Raw genomic sequence first — 24,923 nt, forward strand, 5'->3', positions numbered from 1 at the left:
AAATAAGTCAAGCATAAATCACACAATCAAAATTGTACTCATGAACTATGCAACAATTATTTTACTCATTAATTATTCAAATGCACGTTTCTCAAGTTTTGTGCAATAATTATTTTAAACTATAGTTGTCCAACTAATTCAATCAAACAAATAATGAGTATTCACTCATCAATTGTGCGATTTGTTAGTCAAGTTATGGTTATTCAACATTTTTGAACATTCGTTCTTCAACTTTCTACTTTTCTTGCCCTATTACCATAGGTAAGGAAAGTATTGCTTTACAAAAAAAATTAAGGTACCCTAATTTCAGGTTTTCTATACGTTTCAAGGTCCCCTGAGTCCAAAAACATTATTTTTGGGTGTTGGTCTGTGTGTGTGTATGTGTGAATGTCTGTGAACACGATAACTCCATTCCTAATTAACCGATTGACTTGAAATTTTAAAACTTAAGGAACTTATACCATGAGGATCCGACAATAAAAGAAATTCAGTAAAATTCAATTCAAGATGGCGGAAAAATGGCGGATAATTACTAAAAAACCATGTTTTTCACTGTTTTCTCGAAAACGGCTCTAACGATTTTCTTCAAATTCATACCATGGATAGCTATTTATAAGCCCTATCAACTGACATGAGTCTCATTTCTGGGAAAATTCCATGAGCTCCGTAATATTATTGAGAAAAATGGCGGAAAAGCCATGTTTTTCACGGTTTTCTCGAAAACGGCTCTAACGATTTTCTTCAAATTTATACCATAAATATTATTATTCATAAGCCCTATCATTTCCTGCGAAAATCGCAGGAGCTCCGTAATATTCTTGAGAAAAATGGCGGATAATTACTAAAAAACCATGTTTTTCACGATTTTCTCAAAAATAGCTTGACCGATTTTTTTCAAATTCATATCCTGTATAGTTATTTATCAGCTCTATTAACTGGCATGAGTCTCCTTTCTGGGAAACTGATGGGGGGTCCACCCCATCCTTGAGAAATGGACTTTGTAACCTCCTTCTCGTGCATGAGGTAGGTAGGTAAAGCAGTTCATAAAAAGAACACAATCATAGTCGAGATATTTCATCTGTAGAACAGCTGTTTTGACGACTTTTAAAAATTTCATCGAATTTCACAATTTACACGAAGGAAAAAGTACTCTGAAAACAATTATATATATACACATATTATACAGTAGTCTGATCGTAGTGTCAAATATTCTGCCGCCAATCGTCATTATGTTATTCCCCTAAATTATTCTCGTCTAAGAATGAGGCTTACAGTTCAATGAGCAAGGAAAGTTGTGTGAGTGCGCCACACCAGATTTTTTAATCAGTTTTCTTCAATTACCTTGAACAATCGTTCTCCAACTATTATAAACAAAAGTTCTTCAACTATTCTGAACATTTTTAACTGCCTTTAACAATCGATCTCCAACTTTTAGAAACAATAGTTATTCAACTATTCTCAATATCTTCAAGTACTTTGAACATTCGTTCTTCAACTATTCTGAACGATTGTTTGTCGACCAATTTGACCGATTTGTGGATTGTTGCAGGATTGGCAGAGAGGCCAAGCGGAGAGTGCCGCGCCGAGCCGCAGTGCCCGCACCCGTGCCGCTGTGCTGATGGCATCGTCGACTGTCGTGAGAAGGCACTCACCAGGGTGCCTGACCACCTCCCCGAAACAACTACCGAATTGTAAGTATGCTTACTTGATGTTCATTCATAGATTCCACTTCATGTAATCTACATAGTGTGTATTTGATAAAAGTTTTGAATGAGTGAGAACAAACAAACTGTTTCTAATGGGACGTATTCATATCAAATCAAAATCATTTATGTGCCAATTATAAAGATAACAATAATAAATAAAACAAATACTTCATACTTATACAGAATGAAGATAAAATTTAAACTTAAAATTTAATTGGCGTTGCCAGCAAAACCTAAGTTTGTGTGCTAGCATCGAGTACCAAAAGATGGCATTTAATTCAAAATAAACATAAAAGATGATTAAACATTTTATTTAAATGGTACTGATAATAACAAATAATTTAAAAAATAATAATTGTAGTAATATAATATCTGAAAAAATGTAACTTAGTGGAAATAATATCAATGAAAAAAGTTTTTTTAATAAAGTAGATTCTAACTGTATATGATGCGAAAATCATTGTTACTTCTGATCCATCTCTCTATATTTTTAATGGCTGATTTAATAAATCTATCTGAAATTAATTGGTCTGACAAAATTTTTATCAATTTATTACTCATGTATATGAACTGTCTGCGGCATAGTGTTAAATTTGTTCTAGGAATGCGGTGATGAGATAATGAACGGAAATTATACGACGGAATGTTAGTTTCAAATAGATTTTTATACTTATGAACGGCTAGAATATAGTTTTTCACGTAAAGTTGTCTCACTGTAAAAACTGGGAACTCTGCAAAAAGGCTATGGCTGGGATATCGTCTTGGTCTTCCAAGTGCAGCTTTCAAAATAATATCTTTGAATTACGGAGATTTTATTAAAATAGATTTCCAATGCTCCACCCCATACCCTAATACCATATTGCAATATGGACTGGGCATATGCTAAATAAGCCATCTTTGTTATAGTTGGGTCATTGAGCTCATTCAATCTATGGAATTTGTGAATTATGTGTTTTATTTTCTCACACATGTTATTTATATGTGCATTCCATTTAAGATGAGAGTCTACAAAGACTCCTAGATATCTAGTTTCTTTCACGTCTTTTAATGAGTGACAATCACAATCTCCATCACCAGTCCGCAATCTTTCCCGTTCAAGACAGATTGAAGATTGTATTCTGATACCAGTTTTCAGAATATCTCTGGGGAGAGAGCTCACTGCTGGTGAGAATAACATATATACACTCTTATTGACATTCAGCGTAAGAATGTTTTGGTCAAGCGATGATTTAACAAGTGTGAGACCAGATTCTACCAAGCGCTGAATCGCTTATTGGATTGAATTTCTGTCTTCACCAAAATCTTGAAAAGCGGCCGGTCCTTCCTGTTTATTTAACTGTGGGACATGACCAAATCACTCAGTAACCACATGAATAAATCAAATTTAAAGAAATTACCGTGTCACTCTCTCACAAAATAATGCATACTCAGTCACTACATTTTTACTATTTTATATGTAACTGTATATTTCTTCTATTTTTCATCCTATTTCATAATTAGTTGTATATTTCTAATTTATTCATATTTTCCATATTCTTTTTATTAAAAATTTTATTATGTTAAAAACTATTGTATTGTGTGAGGGGGGCAAAATGGATTTATTCTTTATTGATTCATACAATAAGTTTATCTTAAAAATGATAGGGAGAGAAAAAATAATGTAACCTTGTGCTATTCCTATCCCAAATTTAGATAAGGTTACACATAATCCGAAATAGGTTGAATCTTGTAGTTGTTCCCTTCCACCTGTTGTGTCCATTAATAAATAGGTTAATGAAGTCTTAGGCCCGGTTGCACAAAAGCCGGTTAAATTATAACCGTGATTAATTTCACGAGAACCAATCTGAGAAGGTTACTTTGATAAGACGGATTCTCTGATTGGTTCTCATCTTGCTAATCACGATTAAAATTTAACCGACTTTTGTGCAAACGGCACTTAGTGTATTCGAGTTTTCATTTTGTGGAGTTGAATAATTGATATTTTTTGTTTTATCTAAGTACTGTAATCGATTTCTTTCTCTAATTCGAACAGGTCAACTTGAATCAATTTCTCCAGACGATGCTGTTTATTCCGCCAAGGCTCCTACTTTCACTCTTTCACCATTTTCCCAGGCGATTTGCCAACAATTTCATCAAATTGTAAATAGAATCTGGCCAGCGAAATATTGATTTGACTAGCTTGATGAATGTACTTTTCCCAATTTAGTATACGTGCACTACAAGATAGATGCACTTATAAGTACGACCGCATTAGAACTTGGATATAAATATTATTGGACTCTGTTGCAATCCTTCACTAGTTGAGAAATTCTATCCGTTGATTGTGCTTGTTCTGGAAATTACATGTAATATAAATCAAAGTGAATAACTCTTTGTAGTGTCTCATCCTACGATAAATGTCTGGAGAGATACAGTGCAATACTGTAAATCATTGAGAGACTTTGCGTTAGTGTTAGTTTGAGGAGGCTTTTTATTTAAAGAGCTAAAAAGTTATTGCAGAGGCCAGTACAAGTCTATTTGCCTTCCACTCATATAATAACAATACATTATAAGCGTTGCGAATCACTGTAATCTCCTTGTGTGGTCGGCTTATACAGCGTGGTTCATAACTCTTTTTACGGAGGGTGTTTCTCCCTCCGCTTGCATTACTCATTTTATCTTACTCTCTCCCCCGTCAATTCCTACAATCCACTCACTCCCTCTCTATTATTCTCTCTCTCTCTCTTCGAGTGCTCTCTTTCTCTCGCCAGTTATCATAAACTGTCCACTTCTCTTGTCACTCGCATGCGTGCGTGGCCTCTCATGCAGTACACACCACATCCAGCAGATCTAATTCATTGCGCGGAAAAGTATTATGTATTAGATCCAGTTGGAATGGAGTTGTCCTATGTTTACATGACCAGTCTCTACTTGAGTGACCTTGCTGGAGAATGATGTTATTTATGGTTTTAGGAAGAGCCAAATAGTACATCTAGCTATAAGATAGCATTTTGATATATTCACGAACAATCAGTATATTTATTTCTTCTCGCAGTATTTTCAATTACGATAATATTCTTCCACTTTGTGCTAAATTTGAATTTGAAAGTTGCGAAGATTTCTCGTTTTTCGTATAGACAAATTTAACTTCCCTCTCAATTGCGAACCACAATAAAAATAGTTATCTGGAAGCCTACACAAATCTCATTGCCATCAGAATGATTATTAATATCTCGAGAGTATGAAAATCATAGAACACAACATATTTTCGAATTTGAAAGATATTCATTTATTTATTTATACAATATGCTTTCTAATCCATGTCAATCTAGGAATCATCTACTTATTGATTATGTAATTAATAATTACTAGTTATTCATTTTTATAGAGATTCCATTTTGTTATAATTAGAATTTCCTTTTGAACAACACATTTTATTTTATTCTTATTCAAGGCTTATAAATAATTTCATCGCACCATATCAATATCTTCAAGGATTCTTATCCAGTTGTTATCCACTTCCACACCTGAAATTGAAATTGAAATTGAAATTGAAATTTTGAAATTGAAATTGAAATTGAAATTTATTTGCCATAACATTTTACAATCAGTACTTACATTAAAAATATGATAGATACTATAAGTAATATTATAAATAAGTGAATTTATATAAAAGGCACTACCGGCATAAGTGGAACTTGTTCGCCAGCAGTGAGTGCGATTGAAAATTACAAATATTATAGCCTAACATTAATCAAGACTAAAAGTGGATATATACTATAATATCCATAGTAGAGAATCAAGAAAAACGTACTATAACAGACGTATTATACACTATGATCTTATAGTTATTACAAAATATCATTTCATACACTTATCTTAAAATAAACTCTAGATTTTACCCACTCTTCTATTTCACTACTTAGTTTTTTGTTATTCTATTGTTTATAAAGTGATATGGGACTATATTAGCAAAGTATTCCATGAAGTATGTGAATTGATGTTTATTTATAGTTAATCTTGTAAAGTTTCGAGTATAAGGATTGAGTACAGACGGACGAAGGTTGTGTAAATGTGTATTCAAAGTAAGATGCTGCTTATTTCTATTGGCATGTGTAATGATTTTCCCTACAAAGACCTGTCGTAGCGTTGGAACCCCAAATTCAACAAACAAATTCCTGCTTGGATACAGTCTAGGCCGTTTTAGAGCGGCTCTAATTAAATGCTTTTGCAGGGTAAATATTCTATTAAAGTGTGTGTCAAAGGTACCCCCCATAATTCTATTCCATATTGGAACAAGGAGTGAGCGTATGCATGATATATGGTTCTTATGATTTTGATATCCTTTAGAGTATTAATTTATAGAAAATGTATATTAGGTATTTTAATTGAGATATTATGTGTTGTACATGAAAGTTCCATTTCAAGTGACTGTCAACTATTATTCCAAGATATTTTAGAAAATTGACTTTTTCGATTGTTCCACAGATACAATTATTGGGTCTAGAGACGATATGAGAGTCATGGTTGTGAATTTTATATCTAATTCAATAGGTGGTTCACCAGTTTTTGTTGGAGTAAAAGCAATAAATTTTGTCTTATTTGAATTTAATGTGAGAGTTTGCTCATCAAACCATCGCTTAGCAATGCTTAATCCTTCATTTGCGTTTTCATATGCCTCTCTCCATGATGATCCAGTAAATAACAATACTGTATCATCAGCAAAAGATATCTTGGTGGAATTCGGGATATTTAATTTGAGAAGATCATTCAAATAAATCAAGAATAATATTGGCGATAAGACCGTTCCTTGAGGAAGACCAAAACTTGTTAGAATTCTTGTATCAGTTTTATTGTTAAAGGTCATAGTTTGTGATCTATCCTGCAGATAGCTGGTAATCAACTTTTTGCCACTCCACGGATACCACATCCATTGAGCTTATCTATCAATGTCGAATGAGGTATGGTATCAAAAGCTTTGGCCAAGTCTAGGAAAACAGCCAGTGTTTTAATGTTCTTATTGAAATTCCTGTTAACTGAATCAATCAATACCATAACAGCATCTTTGGTTGATTTACCAGACTGGAAACCATACTGATTTTTTGCAATTAAATTATTTTTATTTAGGAAGTCAACCAATCTCTTTTTAATCAGTCTTTCTATTATTTTAGCAAAATTGCTAAGTAGGCTAATTGGTCTATAATTTGCTGGATTGGTCTTATCGCCTATTTTATGGATTAATATCATTTTGGCTATTTTAAAACGTTTTGGAAAGTAACCCTCACTGAAGCATCTATTTATTATTATTTCAAGTGGGCCAGCAATATAAGGGGAGATCTGTTTCAGGCAGCGACCAGTGAATTTATCCTCTCCAGGTGAAGCATCATTTTTAGGGAATTTATCGTGAGTGAAATTTCAACAGCATTTGTTGGATGTAGATAGAGACTATTTACAGGAGGTATGGATGATGATCGTAGGGGAGATGTATTTCTATTGTTATCTAGTGCTTCTGCATATTTTTCCCAACATTTACAAAATAATCATTAAATATTTCAGCATCTATTTTTGGTTCTATCTTTGAGTTTTTTTCTATTTCTAAAATTTCTCTAATATTTTCCCATGTCTTTTTGTGTTACCTTTGTTCAATTCAAACTTATTATTAAAATATTCAATTTTTGCATTTCTAACAATGTTATTTAAGGTGTTTCTGTAATTCTTATAATGATTTTTCAGAACTGTATTGAAAGGCTGCTTTTTCAGTTTTTGGGCCATTCTATCTCTTTTGCGCATTGCACTCACCATACTCTGTGTAATCCATTTTTTTAATGGCCTTTTCTTATGTGATATGTGTATGATATCAGTGTGTCTAACTATGTAATAGGTTAATTTGTCAATAAAAACATCTACCAATTTATCAATGCCCTCAGAGTGTATCATATTTAAACAATTCCAATTTTCTCCCACTAAGTCATTCTTCAATGTCTCGTAGTTTATTTTCATAACGGTATTTTTAACAGGTGGATTTGGATAGAATTAGAAAGGCAATTTATATGGAATGAGGTACAGTAGTGGTCAGTGATAGTAGATTTTATAATAGTTGCAAATGTATCACTCTCTTTAACGGATCTTGTTTTGAAAAATATGTGATCAATGCAGCTGCTGCTATAGTTTTGAGCTCGAGTGGATTTATTTATAAATGACTTGAATCCATTCAGTTGCATGACACCTAGATATTCATTACTTAAATTATCATTGTCGAGAATATTTATATTTATGTCTCCTATCAAGATGACGGAACTGTCTGGCCGTAAAGACTGCAGATATGAATCCAAACTGATAAGAAAACTATTAACAGCTAAGGACGGAGATCGATAAAGAGCCAACAATTTGTACATTTTGCTATCAAATTCAAAATCCAGACAGATTGTGTTTGTAAAGTCTATTGTGATATCAATTCTATTGAATTTAATATCGTTATTTACGAAAACACATAGGCCATCACATTTCGTGAATCTATTGTTTTGATTGACAACGGAATAGCCATCAATATTGAAGTTGAAAGCAGAAGAACTATGAACCCACGTCTCTGTCAAAACTATAATATCAAATTTAACATTACTGTTGCTTACAAAATAATGCATACTCAGTCACTACATTTTTACTATTTTATATGTAACTGTATATTTCTTCTATTTTTCATCCTATTTCATAATTAGTTGTATATTTCTAATTTATTCATATTTTCCATATTCTTTTTATTAAAAATTTTATTATGTTAAAAACTATTGTATTGTGTGAGGGAGGGCAAAATGGATTTATTCTTTATTGATTCATACAATAAGTTTATCATCAAAATGATAGGGAGAGAAAAAATAATGTAACCTTGTGCTATTCCTATCCCAAATTTAGATAAGGTTACACATAATCCGAAATAGGTTGAATCTTGTAGTTGTTCCCTTCCACCTGTTGTCTCCATTAATAAATAGGTTAATGAAGTCTTAGGCCCGGTTGCACAAAAGCCGGTTAAATTATAACCGTGATTAATTTCACGAGAACCAATCTGAGAAGGTTACTTTGATAAGACGGCTTCTCTGATTGGTTCTCGTGGAGCTAATCACGATTAAAATTTAACCGACTTTTGTGCAAACGGCACTTAGTGTATTCGAGTTTTCATTTTGTGGAGTTGAATAATTGATATTTTTTTTATCCAAGTACTGTAATCGATTTCTTTCTCTAATTCGAACAGGTCAACTTGAATCAATTTCTCCAGACGATGCTGTTTATTCCGCCAAGGCTCCTACTTTCACTCTTTCACCATTTTCCCAGGCGATTTGCCAACAATTTCATCAAATTGTAAATAGAATCTGGCCAGCGAAATATTGATTTGACTAGCTTGATGAATGTACTTTTCCCAATTTAGTATACGTGCACTACACGATAGATGCACTTATAAGTACGACTGCATTAGAACTGGATATAAATATTATTGGACTCTGTTGCAATCCTTCACTAGTTGAGAAATTCTATCCGTTGATTGTGCTTGTTCTGGAAATTACATGTAATATAAATCAAAGTGAATAACTCTTTGTAGTGTCTCATCCTACGATAAATGTCTGGAGAGATACAGTGCAATACTGTAAATCATTTAGAGACTTTGCGTTAGTGTTAGTTTGAGGAGGCTTTTTATTTAAAGAGCTAAAAAGTTATTGCAGAGGCCAGTACAAGTCTATTTGCCTTCCACTCATATAATAACAATACATTATAAGCGTTGCGAATCACTGTAATCTCCTTGTGTGGTCGGCTTATACAGCGTGGTTCATAACTCTTTTTACGGAGGGTGTTTCTCCCTCCGCTTGCATTACTCATTTTATCTTACTCTCTCCCCCGTCATATTCCTACAATCCACTCACTCCCTCTCTATCATTCTCTCTCTCTCTCTTCGAGTGCTCTCTTTCTCTCGCCAGTTATCATAAACTGTCCACTTCTCTTGTCACTCGCATGCGTGCGTGGCCTCTCATGCAGTACACACCACATCCAGCAGATCTAATTCATTGCGCGGAAAAGTATTATGTATTTGATCCGGTTGGAATGGAGTTGTCCTATGTTTACATGACCAGTCTCTACTTGAGTGACCTTGCTGGAGAATGATGTTATTTATGGTTTTAGGAACAGCCAAATAGTACATCTAGCTATAAGATAGCATTTTGATATATTCACGAACAATCAGTATATTTATTTCTTCTCGCAGTATTTTCAATTACGATAATATTCTTCCACTTTGTGCTAAATTGGAATTTGAAAGTTGCGAAGATTTCTCGTTTTTCGTATAGACAAAATTTAACTTCCCTCTCAATTGCGAACCACAATAAAAATAGTTATCTGGAAGCCTACACAAATCTCATTGCCATCAGAATGATTATTAATATCTCGAGAGTATGAAAATCATAGAACACAACATATTTTCGAATTTGAAAGATATTCATTTATTTATTTATACAATATGCTTTCTAATCCATGTCAATCTAGGAATCATCTACTTATTGATTATGTAATTAATAATTACTAGTTATTCATTTTTTATAGAGATTTCATTTTGTTATAATTAGAATTCCCTTTTGAACAACACATTTTATTTTATTATTCAAGGCTTATAAATAATTTTTTCGCGCCATATCAATATCTTCAAGGATTCTTATCCAGTTGTTATCCACTTCCACACCTATTTAATAAGTTTTTGAGTCCACTTTACTCTCATCAATAAAAAATTATCTTCCTCTTCAGCGTTTATATTCTGAATAAAATCTTCCTTGTATACTATGACTCACAGTGACATTCTGTTTTAAGCAATATTTTGTGCTATTTCAACAATATAGAGTTCATGAATACAGTATCAAAGATTCATTCGTATTATTTCATTTCACAGGCGTTTGGAGCAAAATGAGATTACAGAGCTGCCTGCCAAAGCATTTGCGTCCTACAAAAGATTGAGAAGGATGTAAGTATTGATTTTTTCGTTATAAATTATCTGACTATGTGCATATTTAAGCATAATTATTGATATTTTTTTCATTTTGTACATCAGAGTTTCCTCGACCACTCTCTTTTGATAGATTCTCTTATTAGTCTGAGTGATATTTAGCTTTAAAAGTACGGTATCAGAAATACCATTAAAATATGATATTGGTATACAAACACAGTGGTATTAAAAGTGATAGAATTTACAGGGTATTTTATTTCAATTTCTAACAAATATGAAACAAACTTCATTTTCCATTGTGAAGCTAAATATTTTGTTAATTGAACTTCCAGATAAATTCCAATAGATTGATATACTATTAATAAAATAATAATCCATCAGTCCTTAGCGGCTACAACTCATCAGACTTGCCGTATACTTGAAAGTGCTTCAAGCAGCAGTGATAAATCGGTGATTGTTATTCAAAGTGAAGAGTGTTGGAAAAGAGGGATGCTTGCTGTTGAGGGGCGGAGTGGGGTGACAGCCTATATACTTTTCAAGCAGAGAGTAATTCACTACTGAGGCAACAAATAGACATTATTTTGCTGCCTTGAAAAGTGCATTTGAAAGGGCTCAACCAAGAATACGGAGAAGATGGTAGATTTAAGTGAAAAGAAAATGAAAAAAACAAATTGCAGGGAATGAAATTAAAGAAGAAGAAGAAGAAAAAAGAAAAAGAAGAAGATGATGATGGAGAAGAAGAAGGAGACGAGAATTAGAATGGATGAAGGTAGGTGAATAAGAGAAAGTAGCAAAATACCTGCAAAAAAGTGATGAACATAAAGAGATGGAAAAGTAACATGAAGTGGTAAAAATAAATGAGAAGAAAAAATAAAACTGTGGAAAAGAGAGCAGAGATGAAGGACTCAAGGAAGAAAAACTGGAAGGGGATTGGAGACAAATGAAACTAGAAAAGAAATTATAAATCGTAAAGAAGAAACAGAAATGAAATAGAATGGAGAGGTTGGAATAAGATATAAATAAAAAAAATAGAATGGAGAAGACGAATGAAGAGAAATATCATTAAGGAAAATTGAAAGAAGAAGGGAATGGAAGAGCGTTCCTATCGTTTGTTCTAATATTAATGTAAGCCAGTCTGAGTTTCTTGGGGGTGGAAAAGCCAACGCATGGAATTACAAGGAGTGAGGGAAGTTTGTTTGGCTGGCAGACACAGAAGGATGGCTCGTAAATGTATATACAAGGATAGGTCTCTACTTTTACGAGTAGAATTTTCATAACCTAGTATACGGTACTGTAGTTTCATTCATGGTGTAGTATATTGTGCATAGGCCTATTATCACGCCTTGGAAGAAACCTGCTTGGTCATTTGTGTACATCTCTCAAAACAAATAATAGTTACAGTTAATGATAGAGGCAAAATACAGTACAACTATTTATCAAAATCATGAATTAACTTATTTGAATAGAAATCTACAAGCACAGCTATTACATTAAAAAAAATGTTTAACCCTCTATATTTTGTTAATTCATTATCACTGTACGTTCAATATGTTGTTATTCGTTCATTTTTCATGGCATAATTTACTTTGTTCTATTTCAGAGACTTGAGCAAGAACCAAATTTCGAAAGTAGCGGTGGATGCTTTTCTAGGCCTGAAGTCTCTCACGTCACTGTAAGTCACTTTCAAACTATGTTTCCATTTTTATAAATCACAAATTTTTAATTGAACTCCATGTGAACTTCGATGTGTTCTTAATGATAACTTGTTGATTTTTTATTATTTCAGAATTGGAATTGAATCTACTCTTGTTCAATGCTGATAATAAACTTTGAATATATTCACAGTATGACAGTATCTTTAATCAGTGACACTATTATTATTATTCATATGATTAAATCATAATCATCATCAAGTGATCCAACATGATATCCGGTCAAAAATTAAACTCTATGAAATTACTCATACATTATTATTATGAATGAGCAGGTATGTCCTCCAGTACACCGAGTGAGCCTTCATTATTTTGAAAGTTTTAAAGTTTTTATGAACATGACGTTGGATTAATTTTCACTGCAGTTCTTAAGACATATTTATATGCATTTTCTTTTTCTCTCTCACAATCTGCACTCTCCTCTCTCCATTCCTCTTGCAGCTCTTTTTTCTGTAAATTCTTTTAGCTCGTAATCATTTTTATCTATTTCTCGTTCACTTCCATTCTATTCTATTACTCTGATTTTCCTCTCCCATCCAATACATTTTCATTCATTATCTCCCTCGCTCTCTTTCATATCCCTCTCGATTCATCTTCTCTACTCTTCCTCAGTCACACTCACACGCTCACACATCCATGAACCCACTAAAGTTCAATCGAAAAAGAAAGTTGCGGTCCATCCTTCATAAAAGGTAATAGATATTTTACAGGCACTAAATTATAGTTAATGGCGTCTAATAAACCTATCCTCTCTAATATTTTCGCTTCATGAGACCAATTTATCGAACGACTTTTTAAGTAGCAGAGAATATTAATTCGGTCGGTTTTAGCTCAAAAGTAGCTTCGGGAAACATGTGAGGAGGATGTACCCTTTCCCTTTCCCATGACAAATAAGCGTAACATGTCCATTCAAGATCGAAATTGGCTAAATTTGTTTTTTAATGATTCTCAGTAGATTACAGGCTCGATTCACAATTTGCCGCGTGATGCTATGGTGATGATTGGTGCACTATTATTAATCGAGCACCAACCAATCACAAGAGTCGTTAAATAGTTTTCTGAAGATGGACTGTAGTGGTCAAAACGCGTCGTGCGCGCTGCAATTAAGAGGTCGATCGTGATTCAACGCAGCTAACGGCGGTCAGCGGCTGCTAATCGCAATCAATTAACTGGAACAAAAAGACGACTTTCCAGTCTCGTTTGATTCCCTGCTGCCAATCTGTACGATGATATGGCTGATATGATCGTGCCGTGATATAAGTGGTTGACTTGATCGAGCCAGTTGAGAGCATGATTGAAATAACTCTAAAGTAGAAGTGGATTAGGTATTAAATTGGAATAACATGAGAATAGAAATTGATAGACGTGAACGGTTTCACGCGATCCAATTGAATGGTATTGGTTCATGAAAGAAAAGAATCAATTTCCATCCTTCAAGATTATTATGATTCACTTAGCTGGAGAAAGAGTTGATATCAGTTTGATTCATATCATCACCTTAATTTTCTATTTCTGATTGATAATGGGATATCAATTGCAATTGAAATAAAATTTATCGGTAACTACGAAACGCAGTTGCAGTTTTTGTCTTGAATGAATTTTTTTCTGATGACTTGGCTACTTTGGCCATGGAAGATCTTGCAGTCCAATATAAATCCTTCATATATTTGAATATAGTAATTCATCTATTTTTCAATAATCAGTCAGACGTAAAATGATTAATCATTTTGATGTGAGAACACAAAAAAGTGAATTAATAGAAATGTTCAATTTGCTTCAGAAAAGGGGAAAAAATGAGTAATAGTGGTTGAGGACAAAAATTTAGCTCCGATCAGATATCAGGAGATACTGTTTTCATTTTTCTCAACGGAGATCTAGAAAGTGGAATGTGATAATAAAATATGAGGAAGAAAATAGGGAAGAACTCAGATTGAGTCGACCCATGCATTGAAGGAGGTTGTGATAGTAAAGTTCGAGCAGTCATCTGATTTTTGGGACATCATATTTCACCTTCACAGTAGTCGTATGTCCCAGGTATGATAGTAATTTCATACTACAAACTAAAGGGTTCTGAACAGATCTTTTGATAAATAGAGATAAAGACTTGACATATATTTATATGAAAGCCCATTGCATGAGAAATACTGTTTCCGAATTCAAGACAAGAAGATTATCTCATTTAATTACATATAAATTATAACTATACCGCATGGATACTATAAATATAATGAAATTATGAAAAACGTATTATTAATCACTGAATAATAGTTCGAATCTTGAAGTAGTTAACAGCCTGACTAATGTAAAATTTCACCCACTCCGAGTAACTAAACTATGTAGTATACTAGTTATGAATAAAACTACTGAAATTAATTGCGATCCCCTTCAGAGCGATACGGTACCGTTACGGATATCAGCTTAGTTGAGTGAATAGTTGAGCGGCAACTGGGAATCGGAATCACGAGAGAGGTCTTGATTTTCCACTGGGGAAACAGCACTGAACTTTGCGATTTATTGACTACAAGCTCATTACAGTAATCCTATTTTCGCGCCAATTCCCAATTCGAATGTTTTCGTCCACTACAAAAAGAAGAACCGTACGTACGATCGCTTCTGGGTTAAGACGGGATCAATTCAAACTTTTGTAGAAGAGCATTAGAACAGTTCTAGTCGAGAGACTCTTATTATTTACGATCATTTGCAAGAGGATGAGTATGATTGCTTGTAGTGGTGAGACAAACATCGACTTCGTATTCATTGTCGGATTATGGTGGAAGTTTTCGTTGGTAGCTTCATTTTACTGTTACAGTTAGTGTCCGTGTAGTTTAATAATTGTAAGTGTAGAGTCCGTCCATTCATGACTACTTAACGAAATATTAGTTCCTCCCAATATGAGTACTCAACAGTATGTTATCTATATATTCATGTACGAATAGCAAGCTTATCCATGAAGAAGATTTAGGGCCGGATTCCGAAATCGGGATTTAGCTAATTTCTAGACTTTAAACAGCTGGAGTCAGAAAATTGGCTTTCCGAAACGGGGCAGCAGTCCACGTTCGAATTTAATTTCGAAAAACTAGAATATTGAACACAGAATAAAATAAAGAGAAGTAGTGTAAGGTTTGAGCTATTTCGAATTATTGACCGAGCGAAGTGAGGTCTAAGATTCAAGTCGACGGTTTGGCATTTCTCTTAATGTTTAAATGTTTGAATGTTTAAATGTTTAAATGTTCATATGTTGCGCATTTACGGCGAAACACGGTAATAGATTTTCATGAAATTTGACCTTTTTAAATTGCGCGTCGACGTATATACAAGGTTTTTGGAAATTTTGCATTTCAAGGATAATATAAAAGGAAAAAGGAGCCTCCTTCATACGCCAATATTAGATTAAAAATCTGGTGTGACGCACTCACACAACTTTCCTTGCCATCTCAAGTCTACTTATAAACAAAGTTCTGAGCCAGCTGTTGACAGGACAATAACGCTGGAGACATACGAGGTCTGCTATCTCTTCATAGTGAATCATTTAATAGAATCAACAGTTGCCAACAGTTTGCAATATTGGATAATCACATTTTCTCGAATTTCGTGCTTATTTTCAATTTTAGGTGGAAATGCTACTGAACATTAATTGTAGATATTTTCATGCTCAATCTTTTCCACTCATATCGTGTACACACACACACACACACACACACACACACACACACTCACACACACTCACACACACTATTGCTTTTCGGAGAGCAATGCTTTCCTTACCTATGGTAATAGGGCAAGAAAAGTAAAAATCTGGTGTGGCGCACTCACACAACTTTCCTTGCCGTTATGAAAATTGATCACCTGACGCTAGTGTACACGCGCATCTCAAGTCTACTATTCAAAGATCTGCCAGCTGGTGACAGGACAATAACGCTGGAGACACACGAAGTCTGCTATCTCTTCATAGTGAATGATTTAATAGAATCAACAGTTGCCAAAAGTTTGCATTATTGGATAAACACATTTTCTCGAATTTCGAGCTTATTTCCAATTTTAGGTGAAAATGTCACTGAACATTAATTGTAGAGAGTTTTATGCTCAATCTTTTCCACTTAAAATGTTTTGTTTAAATTGTATCTGAAGCCTGATAATTGGGAATCTAAAATCACACTTTGCATTGATGGGGCGGAGCTCCTGAAATTTTTACAGATATGGGACTTGTGGCAGTTGATAGAACTTATCAATGACTATTTTATTTATAGTTTTTATCAAAATCGTTGGAGCCGTTTTCGAGAAAATCGCGACAAACGCGATGTTGTTTTTGACAACATTTTCGCCATCTTGAATTAGATTTGTTCGAAATTGTTCGTGTCGGATCCTTATAGGGGTAGGACCTTAAGTTCCAAATTTCAAGTCATTCCGTTAATTTGGAGATGAGATATCGTGTACACAGACGCACATACACTCATACACACACACACACCACACACACACACACACACACACACACACACACACACACACACACCACACACACACACACACACACACCACACACACACACAACACACACACACACACACACACACACACACACCACACACACACACACACAACACACACAACACACACACACACACACACACACACACACACACACCACACCACACACACACACAACCACACACACACACACACACCACACACACACACACACACACACGCACGCACGCACGCACGCACGCACACACACACACACACACACACACACACACCACACACACACACACACACACCACACACACACCACACACACACACACACACACACACACAACCACACACACACACACACACACACAACACACACACACAACACAACACACACACACACACACACACACACACACACACACCACACACAACACACACACACACACAACACACACACACACACACACAACACACACACACACACACACACACACACACACACACCACACACACACACACACACACACACAACACACACACACACCACACACACACACACCCAAAAACCACTTTTTTGGACTCAGGGGACCTTGAAACGTATAGAAATTTAGAAATTGGGGTACCTTAATTTATTTCGGAAAGCAATACTTTCCTTACCTATGGTAATAGGGCAAGGAAAGTAAAAATGATCGAAATGCTCCAAAAAGTTGGATTCTATTCGGTTGGATGCTCCAGTAAATTAGAAATAGTAAATATTTTGCATATCTAATCATACAGATCCATAGCTCCCACATCACAAACTGTTTGATGTAGGTGCACCCCCAAACTTAGAGGTTTACTCTATCCTTTATCTCAATTCCATTTGCCTATGAAGTCTTTCAAAATTCATTATTTGCATCTATTTATAAATCTGATGTACTTTTCATTTGATCCAAGCTACGAGTTTATTATTTCTATTTTATTCAAGATACAAGTCACTGCAGATATAAATCCGAGGAAGTTTAAGCTAAAGAGCTGATTCAAAAAGTGAACACTATGAGTTCAAAGGCCAACCAGCCATTAATGTAATAATGTCTCGCTTTCCAAGCGACTACAAAGAGGGCATTTTTATTCTCATTTAATACCAGAGACGTTGGGCAATCCGACGATAAAATAATAGGTGGAGCGATAAATAATTCGTTTTATGTTTTATGTCAATGTGTTGTTCGCCCGGGAACTAATATAGTTAGTCATTAGAATCCCAGTTCAATACCCTGGCCATCAAACAATATGTTCATCTACAGTTAGCGAGATGAGATCTAAATTACATTCTGAATCTTGAAGTGAGTTATAAAAAAGTAATATGATGAAATTGCATTTGGTCAGTTGCAAAAACTCAATTGGGGTGTATTGACTGGGGTGAGATTTATGATGATATATCAGTGTTTCTGTAACTGGGCTATTTACTTATATGGAACCATGCTAATAGTGATGCAAACTCCAGTAGAAAATTCTTAATTTAATTTATTAAAGATTCAACTCAAGATCTCATCCTGTAACTTTGCATTTGAACCATCCTTTAGAATCAAACATATCAATATTCGGTAATGGAAGAAATGGAAAAATAGAAAAAAGTTAACGATATCAAATTTTAATTGTATAGGTCAAGAATATTTTTTACAATTTAGCTCTGCAGAATATTTAGAATTCGAATATGAGAGTTGATGATGAAGAAGTAGGATGAATAGAAAGTGAACAAAATTCTAGGAGAGAAATATTGCAATGAAAGAAAAGAAAGAAGAAGATAGAGGCAAAGAAGTGTACAGATACAGGAAAGAAAATCACATGAGCTCAAGAAAATAACAATGGAATACTGGTGGTCTAGCATCTGCAGTTCACATTCACATTCATGCCTGTTAGGTAACTTTATTTAGTATTACAGTCTACTTGTCAATTTTATTTGCAGGGATATGTACTAAAAATAATAAAATATCTGAAAATATAATGATAAAAATATCGAGTGACCTGGCTGTATTGGGAAATCATATGATTAATTGGAACGTTACCATGTAATTTAGAATAAATAGTTAGTACTTGTTCTGACCTAATGGCATCAAGTTAATGTTGTATTTTGTCTTATTTAAGTGAATAAACGAATACTTAACAATATGTACTAAAGACTACCGTATACGTTCTTATTTTATGAGCTATAAGAGCATAACTGAGATTTAAAGTTTTTTGGAACATGTTCGTAAATCAACAGTAACTTGATGCATCTGGCTTATTCTCTGTCTAAACAAAACAGTAGTTCTATGAACTGAAAGTGATAAATGGAAAGTTTATGGATCTTCAAAGACCCTGCAAAGATGTGGAGAAGGGTACTTGCCTTCTTGTTCCTTCTTCCTCGATCACTCCGTCTTCAAGATTGTATTTCTGTCTCCCTCACCCTCTCATTCATACCTCTTCCCTCTCTCCATCAATTCATCTGAGTTTCTTCCCTTGAGGTTCCTGTTCGCTTATTTTCTTAACCTTTCCACACAACACACACACACACACACACACACACACACACACACCCAAAAACCACTTTTTTGGACTCAGGGGACCTTGAAACGTATAGAAATTTAGAAATTGGGGTACCTTCATTTATTTCGGAAAGCAATACTTTCCTTACCTATGGTAATAGGGCAAGGAAAGTAAAAATGATCGAAATGATCCAAAAAGTTGGATTCTATTCGGTTGGATGCTCCAGTAAATTAGAAATAGTAAATATTTTGCATATCTAATCATACAGATCCATAGCTCCCACATCACAAACTGTTTGATGTAGGTGCACCCCCAAACTTAGAGGTTTACTCTATCCTTTATCTCAATTCCATTTGCCTATGAAGTCTTTCAAAATTCATTTTTTGCATCTATTTATAAATCTGATGTACTTGAGTTTTATTACTTCTATTTTATTCAAGATACAAGTCACTGCAGATATAAATCCGAGGAAGTTTAAGCTAAAGAGCTGATTCAAAAAGTGAACACTATGAGTTCAAAGGCCAACCAGCCATTAATGTAATAATGTCTCGCTTTCCAAGCGACTACAAAGAGGGCATTTTTATTCTCATTTAATACCAGAGACGTTGGGCAATCCGACGATAAAATAATAGGTGGAGCGATAAATAATTCGTTTTATGTTTTATGTCAATGTGTTGTTCGCCCGGGAACTAATATAGTTAGTCATTAGAATCCCAGTTCAATACCCTGGCCATCAAACAATATGTTCATCTACAGTTAGCGAGATGAGATCTAAATTACATTCTGAATCTTGAAGTGAGTTATAAAAAAGTAGTATGATGAAATTGCATTTGGTCAGTTGCAAAAACTCAATTGGGGTGTATTGACTGGGGTGAGATTTATGATGATATATCAGTGTTTCTGTAACTGGGCTATTTACTTATATGGAACCATGCTAATAGTGATGCAAACTCCAGTAGAAAATTCCTAATTTAATTTATTAAAGATTCAACTCAAGATCTCATCCTGTAACTTTGCATTTGAACCATCCTTTAGAATCAAACATATCAATATTCGGTAATGGAAGAAATGGAAAAATAGAAAAAAGTTAACGATATCAAATTTTAATTGTATAGGTCAAGAATATTTTTTACAATTTAGCTCTGCAGAATATTTAGAATTCGAATATGAGAGTTGATGATGAAGAAGTAGGATGAATAGAAAGTGAACAAAATTCTAGGAGAGAAATATTGCAATGGAAGAAAAGAAAGAAGAAGATAGAGGCAAAGAAGTGTACAGATACAGGAAAGAAAATCACATGAGCTCAAGAAAATAACAATGGAATACTGGTGGTCTAGCATCTGCAGTTCACATTCACATTCATGCCTGTTAGGTAACTTTATTTAGTATTACAGTCTACTTGTCAATTTTATTTGCAGGGATATGTACTAAAAATGATAAAATATCTGAAAGTATAATGATAAAAATATCGAGTGACCTGGCTGTATTGGGAAATCATATGATTAATTGGAACGTTACCATGTAATTTAGAATAAATAGTTAATACTTGTTCTGACCTAATGGCATCAAGTTAATGTTGTATTTTGTCTTATTTAAGTGAATAAACGAATACTTAACAATATGTACTAAAGACTACCGTATACGTTCTTATTTTATGAGCTATAAGAGCATAACTGAGATTTAAAGTTTTTTGGAACATGTTCGTAAATCAACAGTAACTTGATGCATCTGGCTTATTCTCTGTCTAAACAAAACAGTAGTTCTATGAACTGAAAGTGATAAATGGAAAGTTTATGGATCTTCAAAGACCCTGCAAAGATGTGGAGAAGGGTACTTGCCTTCTTGTTCCTTCTTCCTCGATCACTCCGTCTTCAAGATTGTATTTCTGTCTCCCTCACCCTCTCATTCATACCTCTTCCCTCTCTCCATCAATTCATCTGAGTTTCTTCCCTTGAGGTTCCTGTTCGCTTATTTTCTTAACCTTTCCGTTTCCTTTTCCATTCCTTCTTTCTGACATTCTTCAATGGTGGTGGAACGGAGGGCTCAGAAAGAGGGAGAATTGAAAAGAGTGCAGTACAGAACAACCGTTCTAGTTGTTTGCAGTAAATCTCCCTGCTTATTGAGAAAGCAAACAACATTTAGGACATGTAGCAATAGAAAAGAGGCATTCATAGTGTCCTGTTTTCTTTTGCTCGATCTTTCTATCAGTGCTGCAGACTCCCGAAAAGGGCACATAATGCCCGTTACTGCGATTGTGCGTTAAATGTTTGCGTTTATATTTAACCTGATTGAAGTAGATTTTGAATTCATCTTTACATTTCTCAGATATAGAATCCGCTTCATAATAAGCTATTCTATGAGCTGAGAGTATATCTCAAACAATAATTTATTTCTTCATGTGTTTCTATGTCTACACTTATTATATTCAGGCAACAACATGCAGCTAAACTAGATACATAGAAATTTCAATTTTTCATCCTCTAAGACTGAAATAGTAATGACTAATTCGCATCAAATTTCAACTCTTCTCACTGTTTTTAGAGAATGGTGTGTTATTCTTCCAACCCGTGGCGAAAAATATAGATAAGGATGATATTGCTCATGCTCTTTCACATATTAGGTGTGAAAGTGGAGTAAGATCTTCGCATCATTATTTGCTACAGTCCTTTACTCCTTCCTGTGGAAGTGAGCCAAAAATCCAAGTATTTAAAAGTCAATGTGCCAAGTAATTTCATTTGAACATTTTTGTTGAATGTTTGTTAAGTGAAGTAATAGAATTTTCCATTAACTTACGCCCAAAGCCTGAAATTTCTTGAGTAGGCAACCCAAGTTTGAGAACCACGGAGCCAAACCGTGAGGCGTCGTAGGTAGCTCAGTTTAGTCGAGTGACGCTGACGAGTGATCCAACAATATAGTCAACAATGTGAACAAGGTATGACACACTGCAAAGGTTAGCCCGAGTTAATACATGCGACAACGATATTGTATTCCAGTGAACCTGATTCCATCTACAATGTTCAAACACTGATTATGTACACTTCCAGCATAGCTAATTAACTTTATCGTAGCTGATCATGCATTTGAAATGATACTGAGATAAATCAATATACTTCGTTTAACTGTGGTAGATGATGAAAATTTTTTCTAATCAATGACGGAATAGTGATTAAATATTCAAATTAAATCACTTATATTCACAGCTCACATTAATACATATATATTTTGACTTTAATTTTTTGAAATACCCAAAGTTTTTAATGATTTTAATATTAATTTCTTATTCAGTACTTCATCTTCCCAAATCAAAAATTTCTAGCCTCTCCTTTTTGGACATAAAATTGGACTTAAATTCTTGAAAGATAAATATGACCTATCTTTTAGAAAGTTCCCTATTTATGGAATTTGGCAGTAGAGCAGTTCTGGGCTTGACCTATTGTTCTCACCCATATCTTTATTTTGATTTGTGATAGTATTGATGAATGATTCAATACTATGGATTCACAAATCTCCAAATTTCTGTGTGGGGTTTTGGATTCCCTTCCATTTATAAGTAGTTTCATCGAGCTAGTGAAAATATGAACAAGTGAAGAAGTAATATTCATTAGAGTATTTGGAAAACCCCAATGCTAATTAATCCAAATTTGTTAAAATTAGGTGATGTACTGAACAAATTTTCTGTTTGTCAGTTTTTCCATTGTTGAGTTGTATTTTGTAGATGAGTGCTTCTCCAATTAATATTGCATGATACATTGTAAAATAGATTATCTGATTAATATTGCATGATACATTGTAAAATAAATTCAAGGCTTTAATAAATTTGCAACGCGAATCACGTTGGAACTCAGCTTTACCAATTCTACTATTATGATCAATAGGTAGACTAGTTATCAATCAGAACATCACTATTACCATTGCCACCTCTAATATTAGAGGTAGCTATGCTATTACAGTATATTTTGTAAGCTATTCTTTCGTATTCAAAGAAAGGCAATCAGGCTTATTTGTGGTCTGCCAAAACGTGCTCAATGCAAAGAGAGCTTCAAAGAATTAGAAATACTGACATTTCCCTCTATTTTTGTTCTTCAGTGTCTGACCTATGTGAGGGAGAATTTGAATGGTTTTGTTGAGCAGGGAGTATCCCATGAGCATCAGACTAGAGGCAGGAATAATTTGATCACCAGCCGCTACGAGTATTCTAGCACGCAAAAAACATTTCTATTCATTGGTGTGAAGCTTTTTAATATGCTCTCTGAACAATTTAGAGGTTTGCCAAATCTAGTTTTCAAGCAGAGGCTGAAGATATTCCTAATCAGTAACCCCATTTACACTTTCCAGGAGTTCTATGAACTGGCTAGGACTTTGTAAAATTATTAATATTATGTTGAGGTACCTACATTAAGTAAATACTGTATCAACTACTGCTACTTTTCATTTCTGTTTGTTCGTTTTTATTTGTGTGACTGCATTATATTTCAAGACCAGAATATCTTATATTTGAATATATATATATATATATATTTTAATATCTTTCTTTGTTTGGACATGATATTAATATATCATGATATTGTAGTTCTTTTAGAATAGTATATTTCCAATTATTGTATTGTATTATTATTGTATTGTATGTGTGATATTTGCTGTACATTGTGACGGAGGTAATGCTTCTGAAGACCTCAGAAGCGGTTACATTAAAACTTATTCTATTCTATTCTATTCTATGAATATGTAAATCTCACTTGAAACATCAATGATTTTCAATTGTCAATTATTATTATAATTGTCAATATTGTTTAGTGTATTATTGCCATGTTTTCCTGTATGCGTGTCACATCCCGTCAATGATTGATTTTTTTGGTATTTCAATTAATTGCAAAAAGAAAGTAATCAAATTTCATTGGATATTCCTTTACAAGACAAGATATCAGCAGTTTGTTTCAATATCAAATCAATCATTGAATTATATTGATCTTTCTCATCTTGTAAGAAGATATGGAGTTTATCGACTAGAAGAAATTGAAATGTTCTTTCTCACCCATACCATGCCTATGCAGAACATGTTGTGTATGTGAGATTTCAATGGGGTCTATTTATACATACAGAGTTGAACTGAGAATCAAGTCTTCTCTTTTACATAACTCTCAGGCGCTTAATACTTTGAAGCAGTTTAAATGTTCTGACTTGAGTAGGTATTTGAGTACAAAATAAGTTTGAAATTCTAGCACGAACGTAAGCAGCTTACGACTGTAATCCACTTTTATTACAACTCCGGTGCAGTCTTCAACATTGAACAAGTTGTTGTGTGTTGGCTGGATGCAAGCTTTATATGAGACAGCATTTGAAAATGAGAAACTGGTCTCAGCTCATTCGAAATGTCTCTTCCTTACCACATTTAATAGTATCTAATAAGATTGAGAGCTGTTTCTCAGTTCTTGTTAGAAGAAGAGAGTGCTATATACAGGTGGGTTGCTCTGGAGCATTTACCAGTAAATATCTACCAAGATTGAGTACAGCTTTTCTATCCTTGAGAAAAGAAAATATACTTGACACTATATATATATACTTTCCT

The 24,923-nt window shown here is 34.0% G+C and overlaps 1 protein-coding gene across 1 annotated transcript in view; it reads left to right on the forward strand.

Annotated features, from left to right (window-relative positions):
- LOC111046664 (protein slit) overlaps positions 1–24,923 on the forward strand; it is a 451,676-nt gene that overhangs the window by 383,931 nt on the left and 42,822 nt on the right. Inside the window, exons 8-10 of the mRNA XM_039427372.1 lie at positions 1,550–1,691; positions 10,609–10,680; positions 12,263–12,334. Of these exons, the coding sequence (XP_039283306.1) occupies positions 1,550–1,691; positions 10,609–10,680; positions 12,263–12,334 (286 nt within the window). The remainder of the gene's footprint in view (positions 1–1,549; positions 1,692–10,608; positions 10,681–12,262; positions 12,335–24,923) is intronic.

Source organism: Nilaparvata lugens, chromosome 4, assembly GCF_014356525.2.
Source record: "Nilaparvata lugens isolate BPH chromosome 4, ASM1435652v1, whole genome shotgun sequence".
Lineage (NCBI taxonomy): Eukaryota > Metazoa > Arthropoda > Insecta > Hemiptera > Delphacidae > Nilaparvata > Nilaparvata lugens.